Genomic DNA, 23,133 nt, shown 5'->3' on the forward strand with positions numbered 1-23,133 from the left:
TGGCAGTGGGGTGGGGGGGTGGGCGGGGGGGGGGGGGGGGGTTTAAGACCCACGATTAGTGTGTCAGGCTGATGAGGAAGGACAGGGGGGGAGCTGCCAGGCCGAATACCCATTTCTTCATTTCACTGTGTTGTTCGCCCGCCTCCACACATGGGAGCTGTGTTTATTTAGTTTGTGCAAACCAGACCTGGATAAAATGGGGTTTCAACTTTTTGGTTTTTTTAACCTAGTTAGGTGACAGATTGGCGCGGTTTGCCACATGAGATGATGCAATTACAGAACAGTATTTAAATGTAAATTCCCCCAGTGCAGAAAGGTGAACCCGTCTAAGCAGATTGCAATAAAGACCAGAGATCATTTACTACTTCTATTAGTCTGGCATCAACCTCCTGCCCTTTTACTCATGGCAAACAGAGTCAGTGGAGCTCTTTGAAACCAGCTTTGTTGATTGACTCAACGGTGAGATAGCATCAGAAATTCTCCTCTTACATGTGCATCGCTCCATAAAGCTCTGTCTGACAATATGCTGTGTATCAGATAAAACGTTAGAGAGTACTATTGTCCGCCTCTGCAAGCTAATCAGTCTCAGCAGCCCAGAGGAGAATTACATACTGTAACTGCAGCTGCAATTGTTCTGTAATCCTGACTTGAGTGAGTGAATGATTCAAATCCAAGTTGGCAATGTCACAATTAAATCAAACATGCTGTACTTAGGGGCCAGTCCTTCTATAATCTAATATTAGAACAGAATCCTATGGTGCTGCACTTGTCAAATTCTCAAACCCCAACAGGAAGTTTCAGTAGTGAAACTTCTTGCTGAGATGTTGAGTCTGTAAAGTTTTTATTGGCTGAAGAAACATGCATTTAGCGAAATGTCAGTTTTGAGAGAGTGTGTAAGTGCTGATGTAAAACTTGCCTAATCTAATTTTTTAACTTTATCCAGACTGTTAACACTCAGCTCTCTCAGTTGAATGAGCAGCTCTCTGCAAAGAAATCTTTTCTCCGTCTTCACGTCCCTGCCACCAGTTCTGCATCTCTATTTTCTTTTTTTTCCTTTTTTTTATGCAAATTACAGCAATACTCACAGCTGCTATTTGTTTACATTTGTATCACAAAATATCACAAAAAAAGCATCCTGCAAAGTGTAACGGAGCACAGGTGCAGGTCAGAAATGGCAGCCATCAGTTCCTCATCTTTCAGTATGTGCTTCTAAAGGACAGCAATATTTATGTGTAGTTTATGCAAGTATCACCGCACAGTGTTGTGACATCCTGGTAGTGTTGTGTACACATCATGAAACTGCCAGTTTGGAGAGGGACAAGATGCTCTACCAATACTTCCTGTCAGTTTCTACTGTCAACTATCTAGTAAAGGCAAAAATGACATGAAAATAAAACTTCAGATTGCAAACAGTCAGTAGTTAAATTCTCCTGCTAAATCTTTTCATCATTGCTTACAATTGGAAAATTCTTGTAATGTGTCCAAGACATTAACTAGTTTCCAGTGGAGGGGAGCTTTGTGAGGTCTGCTCCGCTCCTTCCTGCACTTTGATTGGCTCTTGGACCACTGCCAAAGTCCGTCTCTGGAAATTTGATCAGCGTGTTTATTCATCAGCCTTTTAAACAAATGCTCCATTTTTACCTCAAATCACATGTCACAATTTCACTATTAGTGCTACTGATGTCAGCAAAACCAGACAGCAGATTTTTCCTCACAGCCTGTTTGTTTGTCCTGAGCAATGAAAATGTAAGAATGGCAGACAAACAGACATACAAGCTGGACAGACAGTCATCTGTTGAGCTGTAAATCACCAACAGTGCAGACAAACACATTGACCGGAGCATGGCCCAGCCTCCAAAACCACATGTGAGCGGGCAGGAATGTATAGCCCACTGCATTGTGGGTTTGTGTCTGGGGGAAAGATCGCAGACTCCCTGACTCACAGGACACTGTGAGGTTGGGGGATGAGGTGGGGGCCGCTTAACTTTCGGGAATCAGAGTGCAAGGTCATGAGGAGTGTGTGAATCACGGCCGTGATGCTGCCTACATCTGTCTCCTTCATAGCTCCGTCCTCCTCTGTCATAATATACTCCAAGCTGAAGCATGTTTGCTTTCGTTTTAGCCTTTAACATGACTCCTAATCGCCCTCAACAGAATCAGCTATAAAATCCAGACTCTGGTTACAGCTGTTTGCCTAAAGGCAGGAGAATAGGCCACTGAGAACCAATTAAAATTGAGTGTACAATTTAATCAGTGAGAGAGTCAAAGGGAAAAAGGTCTGTGTAAAAAAGGTTTGATGCAATGCTTGTGAAATGTTGACTGTCACCTTTATGCGGGCTTCTAATGAGAGTATAGAAATGTAATGTGGAAAAAATGTTGATAATCAATCATCACACTTTCAAGTCACTTTCCAATCAAAAATCCATTGGTTCCAGCCTCTCAAATTTGCCGGTTGTTGTTTGGGTTCAGGTCAGACAGAACAAGCTATTTGATTTTGTCAACTTTGGCATTTGTCACTATTTTTTGTCACTATTCATCTATTAAATGAAATTAGATAAATGGCAGATGAAGTAATAATGAAAATAGTTGTCTAGAATACAGCCTGGCCAATTTTCATCAACACAGAAACACATTTTTGGCGAGGGTGCTTCTAATTTGGATATTTATGAGGTGTGACCAACAATGTTTTAGTTACTTACAGCAGTTATAATCAATATCTCTAGATTATATATGGATCACATGGCTACTTGTATGTGAAAGAGGCCTCTTGTAGTGATGAATCCACAGAGAATTGTTACTCTTAATCATTTTAGTATCTTTCAACCCATTTTTTGGTTTTAAATACCAGCAGATAAGATTGCTGAATCAATATATTGGTCAGGCTCTTGTGCAGAACAGAAATGGAAAGGAATGTTATACATCACCTTCTTGGCGTCTAATGGTTCTCAATCTTTTCTTTCCTTCCCTCTTTCCCAAAATCCCCTCTTTTGCTATTTATCTCTTTGAAGTCCCAAAGAAGTTGCTCCAGGAGCAGGGCCCCAGACCACCGGTGTTCTCCCCACCACCCAGCGCCCATGACCCCAACATAGTGGGAGACAGTCCTCCAGAGGGGAGCTCAGTCAAAAGCCCTGACACTGTTCCAGGTGAGTAAAACGACAAACACATAAGCTTATTCACTCACATCGATAGACACTCACAGCCTCCCAGGGAGAGCAGTTAACAATAAACAGTCACAAGGCCTCCCAGGCATCAAGAGGAAGACTAGGGTCAGGTTCCAAGTCAGGGCATAAATGTATGTATATTTAATGTCACATGAGTTCAACTGTTTCCATATGTATCCAAGCAGAGCCACTGGTTTGGACCATTCATGATCATAGGTCTTAAAAATATACTGCTTTCCAAGAACCAATGATTGCACTTGCATGTGACCACAGTCTAAATCAGTCTGTTATAATGTCAAACTCCCACAGAGAGAAAGAAGGGAGAAGACAGAGCAAGAACAATGAAATGAAAGAGTGAAAAAGGGGGAGATGGCAGCAAGGAAAGAAACTTAAACAAAGCTTTATTCATGAGGGATGGTGGCCTGCGTCCAGCACACTAATTACTCTGCTCAGCCAGCGGCACTGTACTGATTAGGAGGATAAACGAATGAATGAGGAGTTAAGAGAGGGAGCGGACAGGAGATGTGTGCTGCAGTGCTGACAGTTCAAAAACGCATGAATGGCTTCGCTTCCTCAACGGTTGCAAAGACCTGCAGATCATCTGGAAAAACCTGTTTCGATCTCAGATGTAGCGATAGGGGATGAAACATGAAGAAGAGAGATGAAGGCGGAGTGAGGTGTGTTCCACTGTAAACACACATCCTGGTCTCCTTGTTTCATTTGTCTCATTTCTCTTTGTTCAGTTAAGTGATCATCATAAAGAAACAGATTCGATCTTTCTGCTTGACCAAACTGTCTTCAGTGTAGGAAACTGTTGGATCACCATTTTCTTAACATGCTGCATTTCTTAAAGGAACGCTTAAGACTTTTTGGGAAGTATTTACTTTCTTGCCAAGAAAGATGAGAAGAGAAGTTGATGCGACTCTCTTACCTGTGCACTAAATATGAAGCTAACAGCCAATAAGTGGAGGGACAAGCAATTAGCAGAGACCCAAGGAAGTCAAGAAAAAAAACTCTCCAAACTATAACTTGTTGTTTTTACACTTAAGTTTTTTGTAGATATCCAACAAACAAGATATAATGTGTTAATTAGTGAGTTTCACAGGTGTTGATAGGTCAGTTTTGTGATTGCTGTTTCCCTGTTTCCAGTCTTTAAGCTAAGCTAAGCTAACCAGCCGCAGCAAGGAAGTGAAAGTATCGTCTTCCTTATTTGAACTCACCTTCCTTTGCCTTTTCCATATGTTCGTACTACCTTTAACTCTTGATTTTTACCTTCTTTTTTCACTCAACATTTCATATATATGTGTGTGTATTTCTGGTGCTTTTTTACCACAATTCAATAACACCATGTTATGCTTACAATGAGTGAAATATGTCAGCCCAAGATGCCATGGCTTTCATGATGGCATCATTTTTTTAGCATCATTTGCCCCCCAAAATCAGACTCATTTTTTGTTTTTTTGTTTTTTTAATAAAAACTTTGGCCTCTTGTCTACAATTTAAAATAAAACTCTGAACTTGAAAACCACGTGGCAGAGCAAGCTCATTTTGAAGAAACTGACCCGCCTGTTAAAAGAGGTTAAAGTTATAAATCACAAAATTTGGACTTTTTTATTGACTCCATCTTTGGTCCTTACTGCTTATTACTGTGGTGTGTCTGCAGTGCACTTCCCGGAGATTATTTGGCCACTACAATGTTGTCTTTTCCCTGGAATCCTCTTTCGGTGAAGTCCTGGATTTTGTCCCTTCAGCCATGATGTATCCAGTTCCTCTTACATATGTTCTTAACACACCTCTGTTCTTGATGCTGAAACCATGAAATACTGTGTTTTAATACCACTGAATAATTATAATCTGAAATAAAGAATCAGTAATTTGATTATGAGAATGATTTTACCTGGATTTATTATGTCAGAAGAAGAGCAGATACTGTATTTCCATTATTTTGTATTTTCTAGCACTGTGAGTGTTTTCTATTGATGATTTGTCAGGCTATTTTTACAAGTGTTAGAAAGAGGGATTGTGGCTGAATGTCAGTGGATGTGGTCACCACAGCAGTGGGTCCAGGTGGAAACATTTACCTCCTCAGTGAGCAATTCCACTCTAAACTGCATTTATCAGATAAAGAGGGACTGACACACCTTAGATACTCTGCAATTAGAGGTTATTGGTGTGTGTGACAGTTCACCAAAGCATGCTTACCTACACTGACAAAAAAAAATCAAGTATGGAAATATGACACAGATCCTGAAGCCTCGGGTCAGTGAACTGAATGCAGCTCTTTATTTTTGTCTGTCCTGGCTTAAAGGTTGTTTTTCTCAGGGAGGCACTGCTCATTCATGGAGCTAAAGTTACAGTGGTTACACTATCCCACCTAAACACCTTTGTCACTCAGAAAATGTGCATTCTGTATGAATCTAAGTAATGAAATCACTCTGTGCCTCTTTGATCTCTCATCTGAATTCTTTTGGTCCCTCATACACAACACAAGCCGACACATAAACACTGAAAGGAGTCCTGCTGTGATGAAAATCCAGAGGAGGAAGTAGCTGTTCCCATCTATAAATAGATCAGTTTCTGAGATTTTTTTGGGAGAGCTTTTGAGATGTAGCCAAAGCGCAAACATTTCCCATGTGTTTCTGTGTTTCCTAATGACCTGAGTCACGATGAGCTGAACAGAAGCGGGTGCTGTGTTGTCTTCTGAATCACACAACTCTGTGAACATGTGTGTTTCGTTATGTGTGATACATCTTTTTGCGGAAGCATATCTCCTAAAATCGAAAACCACTGTGTTTGACTCAGCGGCCTGAATGCTGTAGTCACAATACCTCGGAGACAACAGACTCTCGCTTTACTGTAAATGACCAAAACAGCAACGTCACAATATGACTGTACGTGCACACACTCATTCATGTGGGGCAACAGATTCTGATCTCAGGCTGTTTTCATGTTCTATCTACAAATGAAAACTTTCAAAAGCATCTTTGTCTAAAGAAAGAATTCAAACACTTCACTAACTACCCACCTTCCTGTTGGACTGTAGTCTGCTTTGTGACATTTAACTGAACTTTCCTGCTCTGATGTCTTTTGCAGATAAGAAGAAGATTAGGGAGACAAACCCCAACGAGGAGAAGTCTACAGAAGCTGAAAGAGGAGGAGAAAATTCACTGCGGCCCATAGGCATGAATCCCATCATTAACTCCTCTAGCGCCAACATGGCCCTCATCAGCAATGCGCTGGCAGCCTATACCTATATATCAGGTAGGGAAACATTCATTTAATCTTGTGGCACACATGACATGAGCAAATAAAGACCCGCCCCTGGCAGGTAAGTTACAGACCAGGAACCTCTGACCTCCTTTGGAAAAAGATGAAATTCCACTACAAGGATCCAGTGTTAAATTATCATTGTTATTAGTCAAAAATAGGGCTGGATCTTCGTGCTCAGGACCAATAACAGCTCATGATTCCTTCTTGGCTGTTGAAATCAGTGACACTGGGGTCTGAGTGCAGGGTTTCATGTGTGGTACACGTGTGTGGTACTCTTTCATTTGGGTAAAATCCCCCGTTTCCTTTTTCCTGGGACTGAGAGGTGGGTAATGTGTGCCAGAGGAATGCAGATGCTGAGAAAGATTACACACACACACACACACACACACACACACACAAACACACACTGACACACGCATATGCTGCACACACTGTCAGTCACCTGTTTCCAGATGCTGGAGGAATTTGGATGTTTGGATATTTCCTGTTTTATTACCTCCCACTCTGTGACTCAAATAAGCAGTTTATACATAGTGAAATGCAAAAAGTACATACAGTCAAATAAACATATATACCAAACACTGTACTTTGGCTAGAATACTTACTCATCTTGCCCGGCTTTTAAAAAGTTTTCTACCATTTTAAAGCTGCCATAACATTTTATGATCTATTTATTTATTTGCTCATGTTGTATTGAGGAATATTAGACCAGTACAAATGATGCACACTATGACCTTTAAGTTTGACCACACAGGATAATAGTGTGAAGGCACGGAGGGTGCTGCAGTTGACTGAGGTGGGAGCCTTTGCAGGGTGTGTAGGACGGTTGTAACATGGGAGGGCTTAGGAAGGCTGAAGACAGGCAGGACTGCTACAGTCTGGATGAGCTATAAGAGCGTGTGCATGCATGGAAACAAGCAAGGGACTCTGAGAGGTAATCAATCCTGAAAATGACATGAGTTTGGACCAGGAGCTGCTTAGATTGATTCATGTCAATGGCTTCGATCTGAGTGAAAATCTGCCAGATGGAGCAATAGTTGCAAAGCAGGCCTGGTATAATCACACCAAGATTTTCAGGTCTTTGATTCACAACACTGGTGAAAGAAAGATCATACTGAGAAGAAGAGGAGAAGCAGCTCCACCTTGACGACGTGCAGAAATGCATTTTTGTAGACGAGGGGAAGGAGAAGTACACAACATAGCTGGGTTGGCAGAATTTGTGAGACATTATAACCAAACCAAGAGACCAAGCCAGGGAAGTGAGTCATATGAGCTGTAAGTCTGCAGCCAATATTCATCACACCGAGTGAGCCATCAAGCGAAATGTGTTCTAACAGAGCAGGCTGAACAGGTCAGAGGAAAATAAGAGTGACCCCAACATCAGTCAGAAAGATCCAATTAACTGTTTGATGAAATCAACTAGGCGTAGAATTTCCCTTGCTCAATTTCTTCTACTCCATCATTTTTTCGCCTGTAACAGACCACCCAGAGAGGGCAGCGCTCTTCTTCGTCTGCGGTGTGTGTTTGGGCCTCTTCCTCACACTCTTTGCCCTGGTGGTCCAGATCTCCTGTCGCACTGACTGCCAGCCCCGCCAGAGGCCTCCAGCCAAGAAACGAGCACGTCCCGCTGACTCGTCCTCCGACTCCAGCGACTCAGACTCGGACTGGGACACCACCTCGGACCTGTCGGCGCGGAGACACCGGCGGTTTGAGCGCACGCTTAACATGAATGTGTTCACATCAGCTGAGGAGCTAGAACGGGCCCAGAGGCTGGAGGAGAGGGAGCGAATCATCCGAGAGATCTGGATGAACGGGCAACCGGACATCCCCGGGACACGGAGCCTCAATCGGTATTACTGAGCACTGCTAAGAGGCTTTTTATTGAAAGCTTACTTGACTTGAACACGTTTTAGGATGCACTTGGGCTGGAAGGGGCAAGACACAAGGCCCTGATGAAGCTTTATAAGCAAGCACTGTTGACTCACACTGATGAGAACAGTAGAAGGTATTGCAGGCTTGGGAAGAAAGCCTTCCCGCTCTGGTGGTTGGCATATTCCTCTGGGTATCATAAGCTATACCCCATTTAGTAAGAGAATAAGCTCACTGCATGGTAAGCACGCCTCTTAGCTGCTTCCTTCTGCTGGAAGAGAGGGGTGAAAGGCTACACTGCCTTAGCCATGACCTCAGCAGGCCTTTTTGAAGTGGGGATTTATGGGTTAGCTTCTTTAGACACACACTGGCCTGCAGAGACTATAAAGTGACTGAAGGACCAAGGCCTCAGATGGGTCTGTTTTATACAGAACGCGGGCAGCTGCAAGAGACTTTGACACTTGTAGCTTTATGCTCAGTACCCTCCAGTATTCAAGTGTGGACTTCAAGGAGGGGCGGCATAAAGATGAACGCATTGTACTGGACAATGGGACAATGTAAGACAATCTTTCCACAGCCAATAACCATGCTGCCTTTTGAACTTTATGAAACCAAAAGATATTTTTGGGGGGAATTCATCTCAACCCTTATGAAATATATTTTATAATATTTAATAGTTTATTGACGTCGTGTAATTTTGTTCTCAAGTATGGTTTATTATGAGCTATTTTTATACTTGGCGAAGGTTGTCTGGCACCTCAGGGATGCAATCCTAGTGTTTCTGTGTTTGGTTGATGTATTTGCTTCCTAAGAAGGGGATCAGCCCATTTAAACAGCTATGTCAGCATTTAAAGAAAAGAATTAGAAATATATCATATAAAGAGCCTCAAAGAGGTTTCTGTGATTTAACCTTATTTTTGATACAGTATGTTTAATTCACAGTGCAGTGCCTTTTCTAGCTATTAAGTCACTGTTTTCAGGAGTGCAGCTGGTGTATCACTGAATAACTGGTCAAAAGATTTATTAATTGAAAATACCAATTTACTTTACATTTACTTTTGCTGTTGCTTTGCTGAAGTGGGGCATGTGTAAAACCCGAATGTCTCTGTCAAAAGTTGCACTTGCTATCTCACCATATGTAAATGTACGTAATGAGATTATGCCAATTTTGTACAAGTGAATTTTTTGGATTTTTTTTTTTTTCTGGTCCTCACTCGTAGAAAATTGTAAATTTCAGGTCTTGTGTCAACCGTGCCCTTCTTTCAAAGATACCAGTGCTAAACAGATGCTTGAGGTTATCACCATCTGAAGAAGGAACAAGTGCTGCAAAGTGTGTTCGCATGAACATGAAAAAATTGTTTCTCTTAAATCACATTGCAATATAAGCTATTGTCAATCCAGTTCTGTTTGTGCTGCCCTGGATTCAAGCATAGAAACAGTTTTAGTTTTCATAAAAAGCTTGGTATTTTCCAGACTGAGTTTAATTGAGAGTACATATTAGGATCATCCACATAAAGACTGCCACTCTATATAGTTTTTACAAAGACAGTTCTTGTGCTTAAATTTGATTGATCGAATTAAAATGTGCCAATAGCTGGTAAAGTGAGACCAAAATATGACTCCTGTGCTTGGAATAAACTGTGTTCAAAAATAACCTGACCACTCTTTTTTACAATTTTTTTTTTTTTTCACGTCTTTCTAAAACAATGTTTTGCATTTTAAATGCCACTTCAAATGGGCACAGTGCCTGTGCTATTTTCCAGTTATGTTCAGTGCTTGCAGTGTGTTGTGGCAGTCAGGAGAAAGAGCTGCTCTAATCTAATAATGATTTTATTAATGCAAGTATGGAGAGTAAACACTTAGTGCAATGAGGTAATCATCAACCCACAAGCTTGTGTGTTTATTATGACCTGTGGGCCGGTATGCATTTCTACCATTGAGATTTATTGGTGTTGCTCGCCCCCTGGTGGTAAACATAGGGACATACAGTTTGTATAAATTGCACCGATAAAAGTTTACATGCAATTTATATTTATAGCAAATCATTTAAAGACATATGGTCTGTGATTGATTGTAGCAGTTAAAGGCTTGACTGAATTAACGTAAATGATTTTTTTTTTGGAGAACCGAAGATGATAGGTAAGATATTTTACTTTTTATTATTTAAAAAAAAAAAAAAAACAAATTAACATTATTAATTTCTAATTAATTCACTCTGGAGCTGCATTAGCTGTAGTTTCCAAAAACATTTGTTTACTTTTTAGAACTTTTTTTGTTGCTGCCGCGCTGTTTCCATGGATACCACAAACTTAACCACGGTGGGGCTGTAGCTTTACACGGCAACAAAACCTGGTTAAATCTACAAACTACAAGAATATAACAGGACACTGTCAAACAGCTTGTGGAGCTTGTGGAAATAGGGAGGAAGAAACTCAAGTCGGGTAATGTCTCTGCACTGGAATAGCCATCGATTACCATTTTTGCCAGGATACACTTTTCGGGATGTGACGGTAAGATTGTCGCTAAGTTAAGCATAAAACTAGCCAGGGTCGTTTAAAACATTTATTTAAAATCATTTTAAACTAAGGTTAACATAACGTAAGGCTTTTACGTCTGCCGAACATTGGACAAACTTAAGTCATTCGCATTTCGCTGTAATGCAAATGTCAGTCCTGTACTCCTTTAGTTTGTATAACTGAGCTGTACAGCACTTCTGACAGTGCTGTACAGGCCTGATCAAGATGTAATTGATTTTCAAAAAATATTTGCGAGATAAAAAAAAAATGCTGTTAAGTAGTAACATTAACTATTGAAGATTCAGAAGGAGAGGCTGATTCAGAAATAATTTATACCAGTGTTGTACTCAGTATGCTGGTGTTACTACTAATCCACACCTAGGTTATAGCTCATGAAGCAATTTCTGTAGTACAGTATTGTATTGTCTGTGCTGTGACAATAGGTTTGTGTGATGCTTTTTTTTTTTATGTTTATAACTACCTAGAAATCTTGTATTTATATTTCTATTGTGATTTACCAGATCTAACTAATATGCTCTTCAATGATCTCCCTGTGCAGAAGTCAGCCTTCCATCGACCCCAGACACTGGGCTACCAGAATGGCTATGCTCTGCCCCATCGCCCCACTGCTGGCATTGGACAGGATCCTCTTTTGTCAGAGCAGCTGATTCAGCAGGAGATCAGTGAGTTGTCTTTTGAGACGCCAGACGTCACTTATGGCTCCTGTGACGAGAACCTGTCTGAAGACTTCATTCCAGCTCATGTGGCCCTTGACAAGAAGGTATAGTACCATCTGGATCTATACGACTAGTAAGTGATTGTTTTTGCTTCTGTCCAGTCAACTGTCTAATTAATTCCTTCATTGTTTGTTCTGCACGAACCTCTTTTCTTGAAGGTGCTGCGTTTCTATGCGTACTTTGAGGAGGACATCCTGTATTCCCCTGAAGAGGTGTACCGCGTGCGCCCAGTGGTCATTTACTACTACCTGGAGGATGACAGCATGTGCATCTATGAGCCCGAGGTGGAGAACTCTGGGATACCGCAGGGAAAACGGATCAAACGGCAGCGTCTGCCCAAGAATGAACGTGGAGAGCATTACCAGTGGAAAGACCTCAACCTTGGCATGGACCTGGAGGTGTATGGGGTCAAATACCACATCACACAGTGTGATGCTTTTACAAAGGTAAAGCACTCACCTGTATCATTGCTTTGACTTCAATATTTTTTCAGTAGTGTCTGACACAAAAATGGTGACATGTACCTGTCAGTTGTTGAAAATATACTCTCTTTCTGTGTTTATTTCTCCTTCACTGTATACAGGAATTCCTGGAGAGTGAGGGCATGGTTTTGAACGACCCTGAGCCAATGCCAGTGGATCCTTACAGCAAAGATCGCAACATCCCTCAGCCTTACTTCAAAACACCCTCTGAATTCGACCGCATGCACCAGTTTCTCACCATGGACCGCAAGGTAAAGGAAATTCCTTCCATTCCTAACTCACTGGGTAACCATTACAATCCCTAATCTGGACAGCTATCAACAGAGAAGCAGGTACACTAACCTCTTCTCTCCAACCTATTTCGAAAACAAAAATGATCTGCATGCGTAGTTTTTGTATTGGCCAAGATGTAGACTACAGTTTTAATGTCAATATGGATTAAGAGACCACTCATAATAGCACTAAAAGCAGTGTGGGTATTATGTATCAGTGACAACTTGGTCACCTAACTAAAACCATTTTATTTAATATTTTCATATTTTGTGTCTCTGCAACTCTCAACTGGAGGTAAAAACGTTTCATGCCAGTTCTACTTTCAGGCTCTTACCTTCTTCTTGGTCAGGTGCTGCGTTTCTTTGCCCTGTGGGATGATTCTGCTTCTCTGTACGGGGAAACCAAGCCAGTTACCATCCACTATTACCTGGTGGATGACACGGTGGAGATCAGAGAGAGCCACGAACCCAACAGCGGACGCGATCCCTTCCCTGTCCTGATGCGGAGACAGAAGCTGCCCAAGACATTCAAACCACGTAAGATGCAATGCCATGTCACTTTTATGTAGAAATGTTTTATTATTTAATTTTAATTGTGATTTGATACAGTGCAGTGAAGAAGTGCAAAGACAGATGTTTTCATTAGGTGCCTTTCTGAATCTAGTCATGTCATTGCAGGTGTAGACATCAAATCATCAGCTCAAATGGTGGCATTTTCTGATTTAGCCACCACATAATTGTCCTCTTTCCTATTTTCTTCCAGAGACCTTCCCTAGCTGTGTGCTGGAGGTCTCAAAACATGAAGTGGATGAGTACTACTCGCCCAAAGACTTCCAGTTGGGTCAAACAATGAAGCTGCTGGGCCGTCGGTTTTTGCTGTACGACTGTGATGGCTTCACTAAGGAGTATTTCCAGAAGAATCACCCTGACATGGAGATGAAACCCACTGAAGTACCAAAGAAGGTTGACATGCTTCAAAAGAGGAAGAAGGTGAGAAACTGAACTCTTTTACATCTATCTTTTCCTCTTACAAAACTGAAGACTCACTTCACTTTTTTTCAGGTATTGTAAATAATTATTTTCTCTCATCCATTGTCTTCATATGACCATGTTGTTCATACTTACAGGATGTTTTTCCCTACAATGGCTTTGGTTCACTTGAAGATTCTCTCCAGAATTGCTTGTCTCTGATTCCTAAGCCTCCCAGAAAGAATGTGCTGAAGCTGCTGGAGAACGACCACAAAGTGTTGCGATACAGTGCCAGACTGGTGAGACAACGTCTAACAACATGTTTGTGCTGCTTCCTTGACTATGTAGTTAGAACTCACCCCTCCTGGTCATTCTACATTGTAACCCAAGGTTTAACCCAGAAGTCAAAACATGATAATGGAAACAGGTTTTATTGATCAACCAGACAAAATTCGAAGCCACTGACAGCAAGACATACCGTCTCTCTGCTTTCCTAAACTGTCCTTTGTTACTGATATTCTAGGACTCCCGGTATCCCGAGGACGAACACCGACATTTCATTCTGTCCTACTTCCTGTCCAATGACACCATCAGTATTTTTGAAAAGCCCACTCGTAACTCTGGTATCATCAGTGGGAAGTTCCTGGAGAAGACACGCGTCCCCAAGCCAGGTTCTACAGTGGAAAGTCCTGAGTTCTACTCACCTGCAGACCTCGCTATTGGAGCCAGCATTGAGGGTGAGGCTCTCTGTGGCTTAAATTGATTAGTGTGTTATTGTGTCTAGGTTTTTCCAGAAAGGAATGTTTACCAAGATACGATGGCATCTTTTATCCAAGAAAAAAAAAAAACAGTGATGTGTAGCTCATGTTACTATAGTACCATATGGTATGTTTTCCTTGATACATTAAGCTGTATCCAAAATTATAATTGTTTACCCTACAAGTAAAATTTTATTTTCCAGTGAGGGAATAAATACCAAAACACTAAAGCTCAACTCATGTCACCTTACATGTCTCTCCCTTGTGTCTGTTGCCTCAGTTTTCAGCCACCGCTTTGTGTTGACCAATGCTGACCGCTATGTGCTTACGTACCTGGAGGCCAACTCGAGCTGGATCCCCTCTCAGACACTGGATTCTTTGCGTCATAAGCTGGGTGTGGGGACAGTAAATAACCAGCCAGGTGACCCAAATGGTAAAATACAGTCAGCTAAACATCTCTCTCTTTAGTCCAGTAGATGTCACTTTAAAAAAAAGAAAAAAATCTTTCGTACTAATACAATATACGGCAATTTAAGCCCAAACTTGTTTCTTTCTTTCTTTATCAGGTGATGAAGTAGCAGAGCCATCTTCATGATGCCAGGGAAGGATAGATTACCCCAAGTGTTGTTCTCGATAAATCTGTCCACAAGAGTATGAATCAAAGCCTGCACATTCCCTTTTAACACAATAAATATATACACACTATCTATTGAAATGTGACAACTTATGCATATGTGTAAAATGTATGTTACTAACAGATGTGTCAAGTGTATACAATGAAAATACAAAACAAAAAAAAAAACTCAGTTCCAACAGATAAGTCCACTTCGTATTTCAGAATTATTGCATTATTTAATAAAGTAATTAACAAAACAATTAAAAGAAAAAAAAAAAAAAAAACATGGAATGGCATGCGGTAATATCCAACATACATACTTGCTGCATATCTATGAAGTGACCAGTGACAGATGGAGGATCTTCGAAAACGTAAATCATTAGGAGGAGCCCAAGACTATTTTTTGGCCAGGGTCCCTTCCCTGACATGGTAAAGGGATCACAGTAGGGCCAGCATACAGTAAGCTCATATCAGGGCATATCATCAGTAACATTTTCTGTGCTACAATGGATCAGACCAGAAAACAAGCAAAGCCGGCTCAATGGCAAGAGCTGCAAACAGCTGCAATATCAAACGACACTACAACCAATACAGTACTTATGTATGAGGATATGCATTGACACATTCAACACAGGCACGCACAGTAACATGTGTGCCTCACACTGTGTTCACTTTACATTTTAATCATCATTCTGCATACAATGGTGCTCCTTAGGGTGGGATAGCAGGCTGCGTGGATGTATAAAAATACTGATATGATGAGAGGAGTAAATGTCTGTTGGGCTCGAGAGATTTCCTTGGATTTCATTTTCCAGCATTCAAGCCTAAGTCTGTAGCAACTGAGTCTCTGTAACATCTCAGGACATAGCCAACCAGAAGCCTCGTGGCCATTGGCTGTCAGCTTTCGGGTTTCGCTGTCAAGAAACCTCAGCCTGGGCTAAGGTCGCTCTTCAGGCCAGTCTGTGCGTTATCTTAGGTGGATTTGAGTTTTTTGGTCCGAGGAGATGCTCCATTCTCAGCCTTAAGAACTCCATTTTCATGGTGACCAACTGGCAGGGAGAGAGAGAGAGAGAGAGGTGAGAAGTCAGGATGTCTGCTAACGTAGAACATGTTAGACATTTAGTGTGATATGGTGTTTAAAATAAGGAATCGTGACAAGCAGTGTTCCTGAAAATTGCAATATTGTGCAACTGTTGTTGCCTCTCTCTTCTGTAGCTATTTATTAAGAGATGAGTCAGTGTCAGTGTATTATGAAACATGTTTCACTGGGTGTTTATACTCACGTGAGTCTCTCTTCAGTGTCCGTAGGGGTTGTTTTGGGGCTGCCTTCTTGCGAACAGCCTGTTCGTGTCTGAACTCCCTCCAGCGCCTCAGCTGGAAACGGATAAACTTCCAGAGCAGCCAAGATTGGGTCAAACATACCAGCAGTAGAACAGTCATCCTGAAGGGGCCCAAGGAAAAAAGATTAGTGCAGTTGTGTGTTTTGGAAAATGGGCCTGACGTTGTGTGTGCTGAATTAATGAAATGACTTTATGGGTTTGCGTGTGCTATTGGATCTGAAGAATATCTCTTACATTTCTCCAGAAAACAAGGGTCATATCTAGACCACTGTTTTAATCCTCATCTTCATCACATTGTAATTGTGATTTACTAATCCCCATTTAATTCATTTGTGGGAGATGTGCTTTTATTTTGAAATCATTTTCTGTCAGTAAGCTTCAAAATTCCTGGCTACAATCACTGAACTCATGTTGTAAAACAATAAAACATGAAAAATTAAACACTTTGTTATGGGCACTATGTGTATTTTAACCGTGCAGTTGTTGCAATAGCTGTAAAACGTAATAGCAGTGCTACAAAAATGAATCATTATCCACTAACGTAGGTTATATGCACCATGTTTTTCACAGATATGTTTTTTACCTAATCAGTACAGTGTTGAAGTTGCCCATCTCCCAGTCCAGCCCCTGGTTCTCAGCACGAGCCAAACCAAACCCCACAGCCAGGAACATCAGGGTCAGAGTGACCATCCGTGTAAACACAAAGCTGACCGCCCACAGGTCAAACCTGAAGCACAACACACAGGACAGTCATGGTCAGTAAAAAAAAAAAAAAAAGGTGCTGAGACGTTCAACTCCAGTTGGTGCTCATCAAACAAGGTGAAACACAGGAGCTTAGTGAGGAGAAGTGAAAAAGTGTTTGGGATAAGGATAAATATCAGTAAGTCAAATATTCTGAAAAGCATTAAAACACAGTGTGGTTACTTACATTTTCTGATGGTTCTCATCAGTGAAATAGAAGAGTCTGGCGATGTGGAAGCCCAGCTCTGACACATACTGGAGGAAGAGGAGTACCAGACCCACACGACTCAAACTACACAGGAAAGCAGGGAAAGCGGTCAGGCAGAGGTGGAAAAGGGTGGATTGGGTATCAAAAGAAATAACAAAACAGTTTTTTGTTTTTTTTGTTTTTTTTAAAAAGAGCCACAGGAGTAAAGAAAGAAGAGCGGAGGAATATGCTGCTGTAGAGAAACACATTTCCAGGTCACTAACTGATTCAGGGCGGTTCACGCATCACTTTGAACTTTGCAGTGTTTCATCGTTATTTGTTATTTCTTTTTTTCTCGCTGTCCATGTGTGTTTCTTGACGAAACTCTGAATTTGCAGATTTTCAAAACGCTCCTTCTGTCGGATGCTTACTTTAACAAATAGGCTGCAGAGATGTGCAGCAGATACAGGCAGATGTACTGCAGCTGGCGAGAAATCTCCTCCTGAAAAACAAATAGCTTTTATTAGCAAAGGCACTGTGCCATCGTTTAAAATCCTAGAGGCTTTTGTTCCTTCTCATTCTTCGTCTAACGCACATACATGCAGAACATACACAAAGTGACACACACACAGCTTTTCTAGTCAAGTTCTTAACTCCTCTAGTTCCCAGGGCCTCCTTAACTGACCTTGCGTACTTTCTGGAAGTAGAGCTCCGGTAAGGCATGGAGCCAGTAGGCCAGCTGAGTGAGGTAGAAAAACTTCACCTGGAACCTGGACCAGAAATACAGACAGAGGGAAAGCAGGAGAAAGGGCAAGAAGAACAGAAATTTAGTGCAATTATCTCTGCCGCCGCAGTGACCTGCTCCCAATTTGATCTGTTTCCCATGACTATGCACGTGTTTAAAAAAAACAACCATAAAAACAAATCCCCTTCCCTCAGCTGGAAAGTGTGCAAAAGTGTATGCAGAGGATTTTTTCAGAACGCTGCACATGTAAGGAAATGATGGTAAGATTACAAAATACTGGAGCTCGACCAAAACTGAATTACCAACCGGCTGAAGCAACCAACTGGTCCTTAGATTCACTGTGTAAGTGCTGATATTAATTGTTAGCAAGGGCCATTTTTATAGAGGAGCCTGTGTTAAAATATAGTTTTAATACCTTTAATATTTCAGTTGATATTAAACTTATATTGTGCATAAATCAATTTATAGTTCAACTAAATTGAGGCCCTTGGTTAATTTTTGCCCCTTGCAGATGAATCCAGCCCTGAGTCAGACAAAATAATGCCAATTAAAAATTTAATTAAAAAAATAAATTAAAAACACTTCTTAATGAGAATGAAATGTATCATTTTAAGCTGAATACCACTGAGCAATATTTATCAGCTACAAAGAGGTTATCAGCAGCACTTTCATATGTGACTTTTTCAAAGCAACTGACACCTAACCGTCCCCTAAAGGGACTAAAACATCTGTAAATGCATTGAAAAGTGCAAGTGCATTTTAAAAGGTAGATGGTAGAGCTTATTGTCATTATCTAGTGCATTGATTAAGCAAAATTTAATCGGCAACAATTCTGATATCAATAAATCATTTGTCTTTTTAAGCAAAACTGCTATTACTGATTTCAGCTACTCAAATGGGAAGACTTTCTGATTTTCAAGTACAATGGCAAACTTAATACATTTGGGTTTTGGACCATTGGTCAGACAAAACAAAAGATCTGGATGTATCAGATTGGGCTCTGTGAAACTCTGAGGGGCATTTTTAGACCAAATGATTATTCAGAAATAATCTGTAAATGAAGGGATGATGAAAAAGAGCATTGGTTGCAGCAATCGGTACGAATCTATGGATAAATGAGTCTATGTGTAAACATCTAAAAATATATTATTGTTAATCAAATGTATATATAATGAAGAAAAACAAAAGTTTTTGCCAATGCTACTTGTGTTCATTTCATGTTAATATATCACTGACAGTGCAAGGTCCACATCGGTCATACCTGAGGTGAACATGGGGATAGTTCTCCCAAAGGCTGCTGGGATGCAGCAGATATCCTTCCTGTGTGAAGAAATGAGAGAGGGGAACTTGTGTGTGTGCGGAAAGTAAATACACTTGTTATGCTTGATATGTATATGTAACATTTCCTGAACTGGCAAGTTGTTACACAATACAGAACAGTACAGTACAATACTATACAGCATGAGTCATCACGGTAAAATCTCACTTACTGTTATGAGAATGTAAAAACTCCACACACTAGAAACCAAGTGAAACACACACAGTTGACCCGACTCATTAAACTTGGTATTCTTGCTCTTGGAGAGGTGGAGACGCCGGTTCACTTTCTGCAACATGAACAACACAACAGACCATGCGGCATGGGTGGCATGTCATTGTCATGCACAAGGAAGAGTCACAGTAACACAAATAACTAGGACAAGAAAAGACAGCGGATACTATTTATGGCTGTTGCTGAAGTGGTATTCCTTTCAAGACGCTCTGGAAACCGTGGTGATGGTGCTAAAATAAAACCTCATCCCTCCTCGTTGGCCTATTTCTAAACAATGACACAAGGGCTCATACTTTCAGATGGATCAACAACTCTGTCTACAGAGCACTGGAGCAATGTCAGCCTGTTTTTCAGCCTGATTTAGTCCTGGAAACAGTCAGCATACTGGCTCATACTGCTCCTGTGCTTTTGATGTGGTAGGTTTTGACCTGTTCTCTTTTTTTTTTTTATGTACCACAGAGTGGATCAGTATGCAAACACCTTAAGGAGGAAACAGCTCATATCCTGGTTTCAGTAGACAGTGTCTTCATATCCTTGAATGTATTAATAGCACACTCCTGTGCGAATGTGGGAGCAGTAAACAGACCAGACATCTGAAATATTATAAGTATGTTTTAGATTCATCATCACCGCCATGCATGTAAACACACTTAATATTATTCTTTGATGTAACAACGGGTGACAATCAAGAAATCAATTTCCATTCTTGTTGATTTGCTTTATGGCTTTGTCATTTCTGAATAATTTTCTAATAATTTGCAAACTGTTCCTCGGAAAGATTCACTTAATACGGTGCCAATTATCCTGGAAATGGATGGTTCATTTTCGACACTTGCATTCATTTATTTCAAACTAAATCTTGCAAAACTTTTACTCACTTGTTTCCAACATTAAATCAATAATGACTTTATATTATTTGGGTTTAAATGGAGCAGCACTTTCATGGAAATTAGTACCAAATTGCATCTGCTTTCCTGGAATCCTCCTAGGAAATTGTAAGAAAATTACAGTGTCCCATAAAAATAATCTGTACATGATGCCAACAAAACACCGTAACTGCATCTTTCTGCACTGTGGCACACTGATAAGGACACTTACATCCAGAAGATACTCCTGCACTACTGCGTGAAGGATGATGGCGATGAAGAAATAGAAGAGGATGGTGGCACAGTCCTTCCATCCATAATGGTAAAACGTCACCTCTCCCTCTAAGCACACACAGAATGTTTGCAATCAGAGGTGTGTTAAACATCCTGGAGCAACGTAATCACACTTCACTGGTAGTAATGTAGTAATGCAATATGCAGTAAGAGCAGAAGTGAAACTGTGGGCAGGCTTATGAGTTAAGACAGGGAAATAGGTCATACACTGAATTAAAATGAGTCTCTCTGCAGCACATACCTGGTGATAGCGTGGTGACGTTGTACTGAGGCTGAATGAACAGTATGGCCGTCTTAGCCGTGGCCTGGACATTAGATGAGATGGTGATTAGCAGCACAACATTTCACTAAACAAATCCGAACGCAACCTCGAGAAGCCGGTCCATCAAAGGATGTATGTGAGTGTGTGACAGGTGTGTGTAGGGAGACAGAGAGCAGAAATCCAAGCTTTTCAGAATTCATGATGCTGTTTACATTACTGTCAGTCAACCCTGCCCCTGGTATTGTAATTAGTCAGTGGCAGGTGAATTCCCTCGGGTCTGCTGCTGAAAAATCTGTCGGCGTGATAAGGCTTGCCTCACCCTGGGACGGGGAGGCTGTAACAAAGCTTCCCAAATTATTTTTGTCAAGGATCCCTGCAAAGACAGGCGTTAAACCAGTGTTTCCCCGACCTTTGTGGTTTGTGGCATCTTAAAAATACAGCAACGTCTACCTGTGGCCCCTTGTCAAGGGGTTGCATCTGTCTGTGAACGGTGAGTAGTTCACGTAAAGTGGGATTAAAAAACAAACTTTAATTGTTTGCATTACTGATTATTCCCTTGGTTACCGTACTGTGTGATTTATTATTTAGTCTCTAAAATCAAAAAATAGAGGAGATGCCAACCACAATTTTCCAGAGCCCTACGTGATGTCTTTAAATTTGTTGTTTTGCCCCACAAACGTCCTTAAACCCAAACATAACCAAGTTACAAAGCAGCTAAAAGCAGCAAATCCCAGCATTTGAGAGGCTGGAATCAGAAAACAATTGTCATATTTTGTTTCATAAATTATTTAAGCAATTAAAAACAAATGGGTTAATCAGGTAATGATTTCAACACTATAAAGATCATATACATTTTTTTTATTTTTTTTATATTTTAATTAACAACTTTTTGTGCCTTTGCTGTCTTTCTTATCCAGATAATCAACATGTGACCCCTGAAGAGATGCCATCAGGTTGGAAACCACTGCATCAAAACTATAGGTGTCAAAATAAATAAATAAATAAATATTAAGACATGATAACATTTTATCTCAATCATTCCCAGGTATGTAATAACTTTAAAAAAAAAAAAAAAAAAACATTCCTGGTGAGACAGGAACCATCATTGTTTGGGCACCAAAGTGCAACAAGTCACCAGTCATTCCTTGAGCGCCAAGGCCACACAGGTGACCTGTGAACACAAAAATCTCAAATTCAGTCCCAGCTGCAGCACCCTTGTTCTCTTTTTTCCGAACCGAGAAATATTAAGGAAATCCCCTGCTTATTTTCTACTCGGCCATCTGTGTGATCATAACCACGGTTCCGGACTGAAACTGTGCTTAATGCATGAGCGGCGGCCTGGGTGTCTTCCTTGTGCACACATATGAGAAATTCTTAGTAAATGAAACACCTGATGAATGCAGTAAATGTATGTCAGTGGTGAAATCCCGGGTCAGGGCAGCTGAGCCCACGGCAGCCTGCAGCAGCAGCTCAAAGATTGAGACGTGGCAGTTAACTACTCGCGTCAAGTTGGCGAGGAAAAGCTGCGACGCTTCCGTTTGCGCTTTTCAAAATAAAACCCCCGTTGACGGGCGTGTGCTATAACTCGCAAGAAGGCTTTTAATTTGAATGCCAAAAACTATTTATTTCCTGCAGAAAGTTGGACGTATGTTGTTTCTGACATACATTTTGGAATCAAAATGTTGCAGCGGATTGTCTATGCAGGAATCTGGAACAAGACATTGCCAAGAGGGTAAAACAGGTGAATTTTAGAGTAAAAACAATCACATTTTGTAGTTGTTGAGTAGTCACCTATGTCTCTGAAGAGTTTTTCCAAGTGTATCCCGGTTTAGGAAACTCCTTTTGGAATTTGTGTATTAACAGCGAGGCAACGAAAGCGTTTTAACATATTAACCGGCAATAAACGTGTAAAGTTGCAGTTTATCCTCTGCTGTATGTTTGGGGCTCAGTCCACATCATAAGTTGCTACTTTGGCTGCGAGCAGAGAAACATTCATTGTTCACTAAACTTGTAAAAAAAAAAAAAAAAAAACCTGTAGCAAGCAGCCTCCATATCCGCGGGACTGAAGACACTGAAAACTCAAGGCTAACATGCAGTCCAACAAGACTTTTCTTTTTTCTTGACAAAGCAAAGAGACCTTTGAACCCAGGAGCATTTTCCTTCGCTCTGAGTTACATCTGTGAATGTGCAGCAGGCATGCCATCTTAAAACAGCTGAGTGAGACGAGGGAAGAAAAGAGAGTTCATCTCACCTCAAACATCAATCCAATCAAAATGAAAATCACAAAACTGAAGACGATGTCTGCGTGGTTCTGAATGAGGAACTCCTGGCTGAAGAAGGGGTAACTCTTGTTTCTTCGGCGAAATGCCATGTCAACTCACTGCTGTTTCCCTGCTATTTTATAAATCAGAATTTTTTCTGACTACGAAGTTCAGGAGTTAACTTTCTCGCCGCCTTGCGCATGCGCGCCGTCTTAAAGGGCGAGTGCTATAAATA

General features: G+C 41.0%; 3 protein-coding genes across 5 annotated transcripts in view; 2 read left to right on the forward strand and 1 right to left on the reverse strand.

Moving 5' to 3' along the window:
* The window catches only part of LOC139622196 (protein eva-1 homolog A), a 219,650-nt gene extending 209,696 nt beyond the window's left edge, over window positions 1–9,954 (forward strand). For all 3 annotated transcript variants that reach the window (XM_071479429.1, XM_071479428.1, XM_071479430.1), the window contains 3 exons: window positions 3,009–3,143; window positions 6,255–6,422; window positions 7,912–9,954. In XM_071479429.1, coding sequence (XP_071335530.1) covers window positions 3,009–3,143; window positions 6,255–6,422; window positions 7,912–8,291 — 683 coding nt within the window. In that variant the 3' untranslated portion in view covers window positions 8,292–9,954. The remainder of the gene's footprint in view (window positions 1–3,008; window positions 3,144–6,254; window positions 6,423–7,911) is intronic.
* Window positions 9,955–10,570: 616 nt separating this feature from the next.
* On the forward strand, window positions 10,571–14,778 carry efhc1 (EF-hand domain (C-terminal) containing 1). The gene is made up of 10 exons (XM_071479427.1): window positions 10,571–10,810; window positions 11,376–11,597; window positions 11,712–11,999; window positions 12,137–12,286; window positions 12,658–12,844; window positions 13,071–13,297; window positions 13,435–13,575; window positions 13,800–14,013; window positions 14,315–14,467; window positions 14,601–14,778. The coding sequence occupies exons 1-10, from the start codon at window positions 10,745–10,747 to the stop codon at window positions 14,627–14,629; spliced, it is 1,677 nt and encodes a 558-aa protein (XP_071335528.1). The 5' UTR covers window positions 10,571–10,744; the 3' UTR covers window positions 14,630–14,778.
* Window positions 14,779–15,009: 231 nt separating this feature from the next.
* Window positions 15,010–23,110, reverse strand: tram2 (translocation associated membrane protein 2). The gene is made up of 11 exons (XM_071479434.1): window positions 22,889–23,110; window positions 20,617–20,680; window positions 20,314–20,423; window positions 19,154–19,270; window positions 18,925–18,983; window positions 17,604–17,688; window positions 17,350–17,420; window positions 16,919–17,023; window positions 16,574–16,717; window positions 15,934–16,091; window positions 15,010–15,699 (listed from the first exon to the last, which is right to left on the reverse strand). Exons 1-11 carry the CDS (start codon window positions 23,006–23,008, stop codon window positions 15,623–15,625), a joined length of 1,110 nt encoding a protein of 369 aa, XP_071335535.1. The 5' UTR covers window positions 23,009–23,110; the 3' UTR covers window positions 15,010–15,622.
* Between the last annotated feature and the right edge of the window lie 23 nt (window positions 23,111–23,133).

The sequence above is a fragment of the Trachinotus anak genome, unplaced genomic scaffold (assembly GCF_046630095.1).
Source record: "Trachinotus anak isolate AG129_WGS33_773 ecotype Australia unplaced genomic scaffold, CSIRO_AGI_Tana_v1 ptg000005l, whole genome shotgun sequence".
Lineage (NCBI taxonomy): Eukaryota > Metazoa > Chordata > Actinopteri > Carangiformes > Carangidae > Trachinotus > Trachinotus anak.

What these genes read in the sequence shown, in the direction of transcription:
- efhc1 (XM_071479427.1), top strand. Translation starts at nt 10,745, where the DNA reads ATGTCTCTGCACTGGAATAGCCATCGATTACCATTTTTGCCAGGATAC. An exon ending in GCCCAAGACATTCAAACCAC is followed by an intron (nt 12,845 to 13,070) that starts GTAAGATGCAAT and finishes ATTTTCTTCCAG; the next exon opens with AGACCTTCCCTAGCTGTGTG. An exon ending in TGCTTCAAAAGAGGAAGAAG is followed by an intron (nt 13,298 to 13,434) that starts GTGAGAAACTGA and finishes TCATACTTACAG; the next exon opens with GATGTTTTTCCCTACAATGG.
- tram2 (XM_071479434.1), bottom strand. Translation starts at nt 23,008, where the DNA reads ATGGCATTTCGCCGAAGAAACAAGAGTTACCCCTTCTTCAGCCAGGAG. An exon ending in TGATTGGATTGATGTTTGAG is followed by an intron (nt 20,681 to 22,888) that starts GTGAGATGAACT and finishes TCTAATGTCCAG; the next exon opens with GCCACGGCTAAGACGGCCAT. An exon ending in GACACTGAAGAGAGACTCAC is followed by an intron (nt 15,700 to 15,933) that starts GTGAGTATAAAC and finishes TCTCCCTGCCAG; the next exon opens with TTGGTCACCATGAAAATGGA.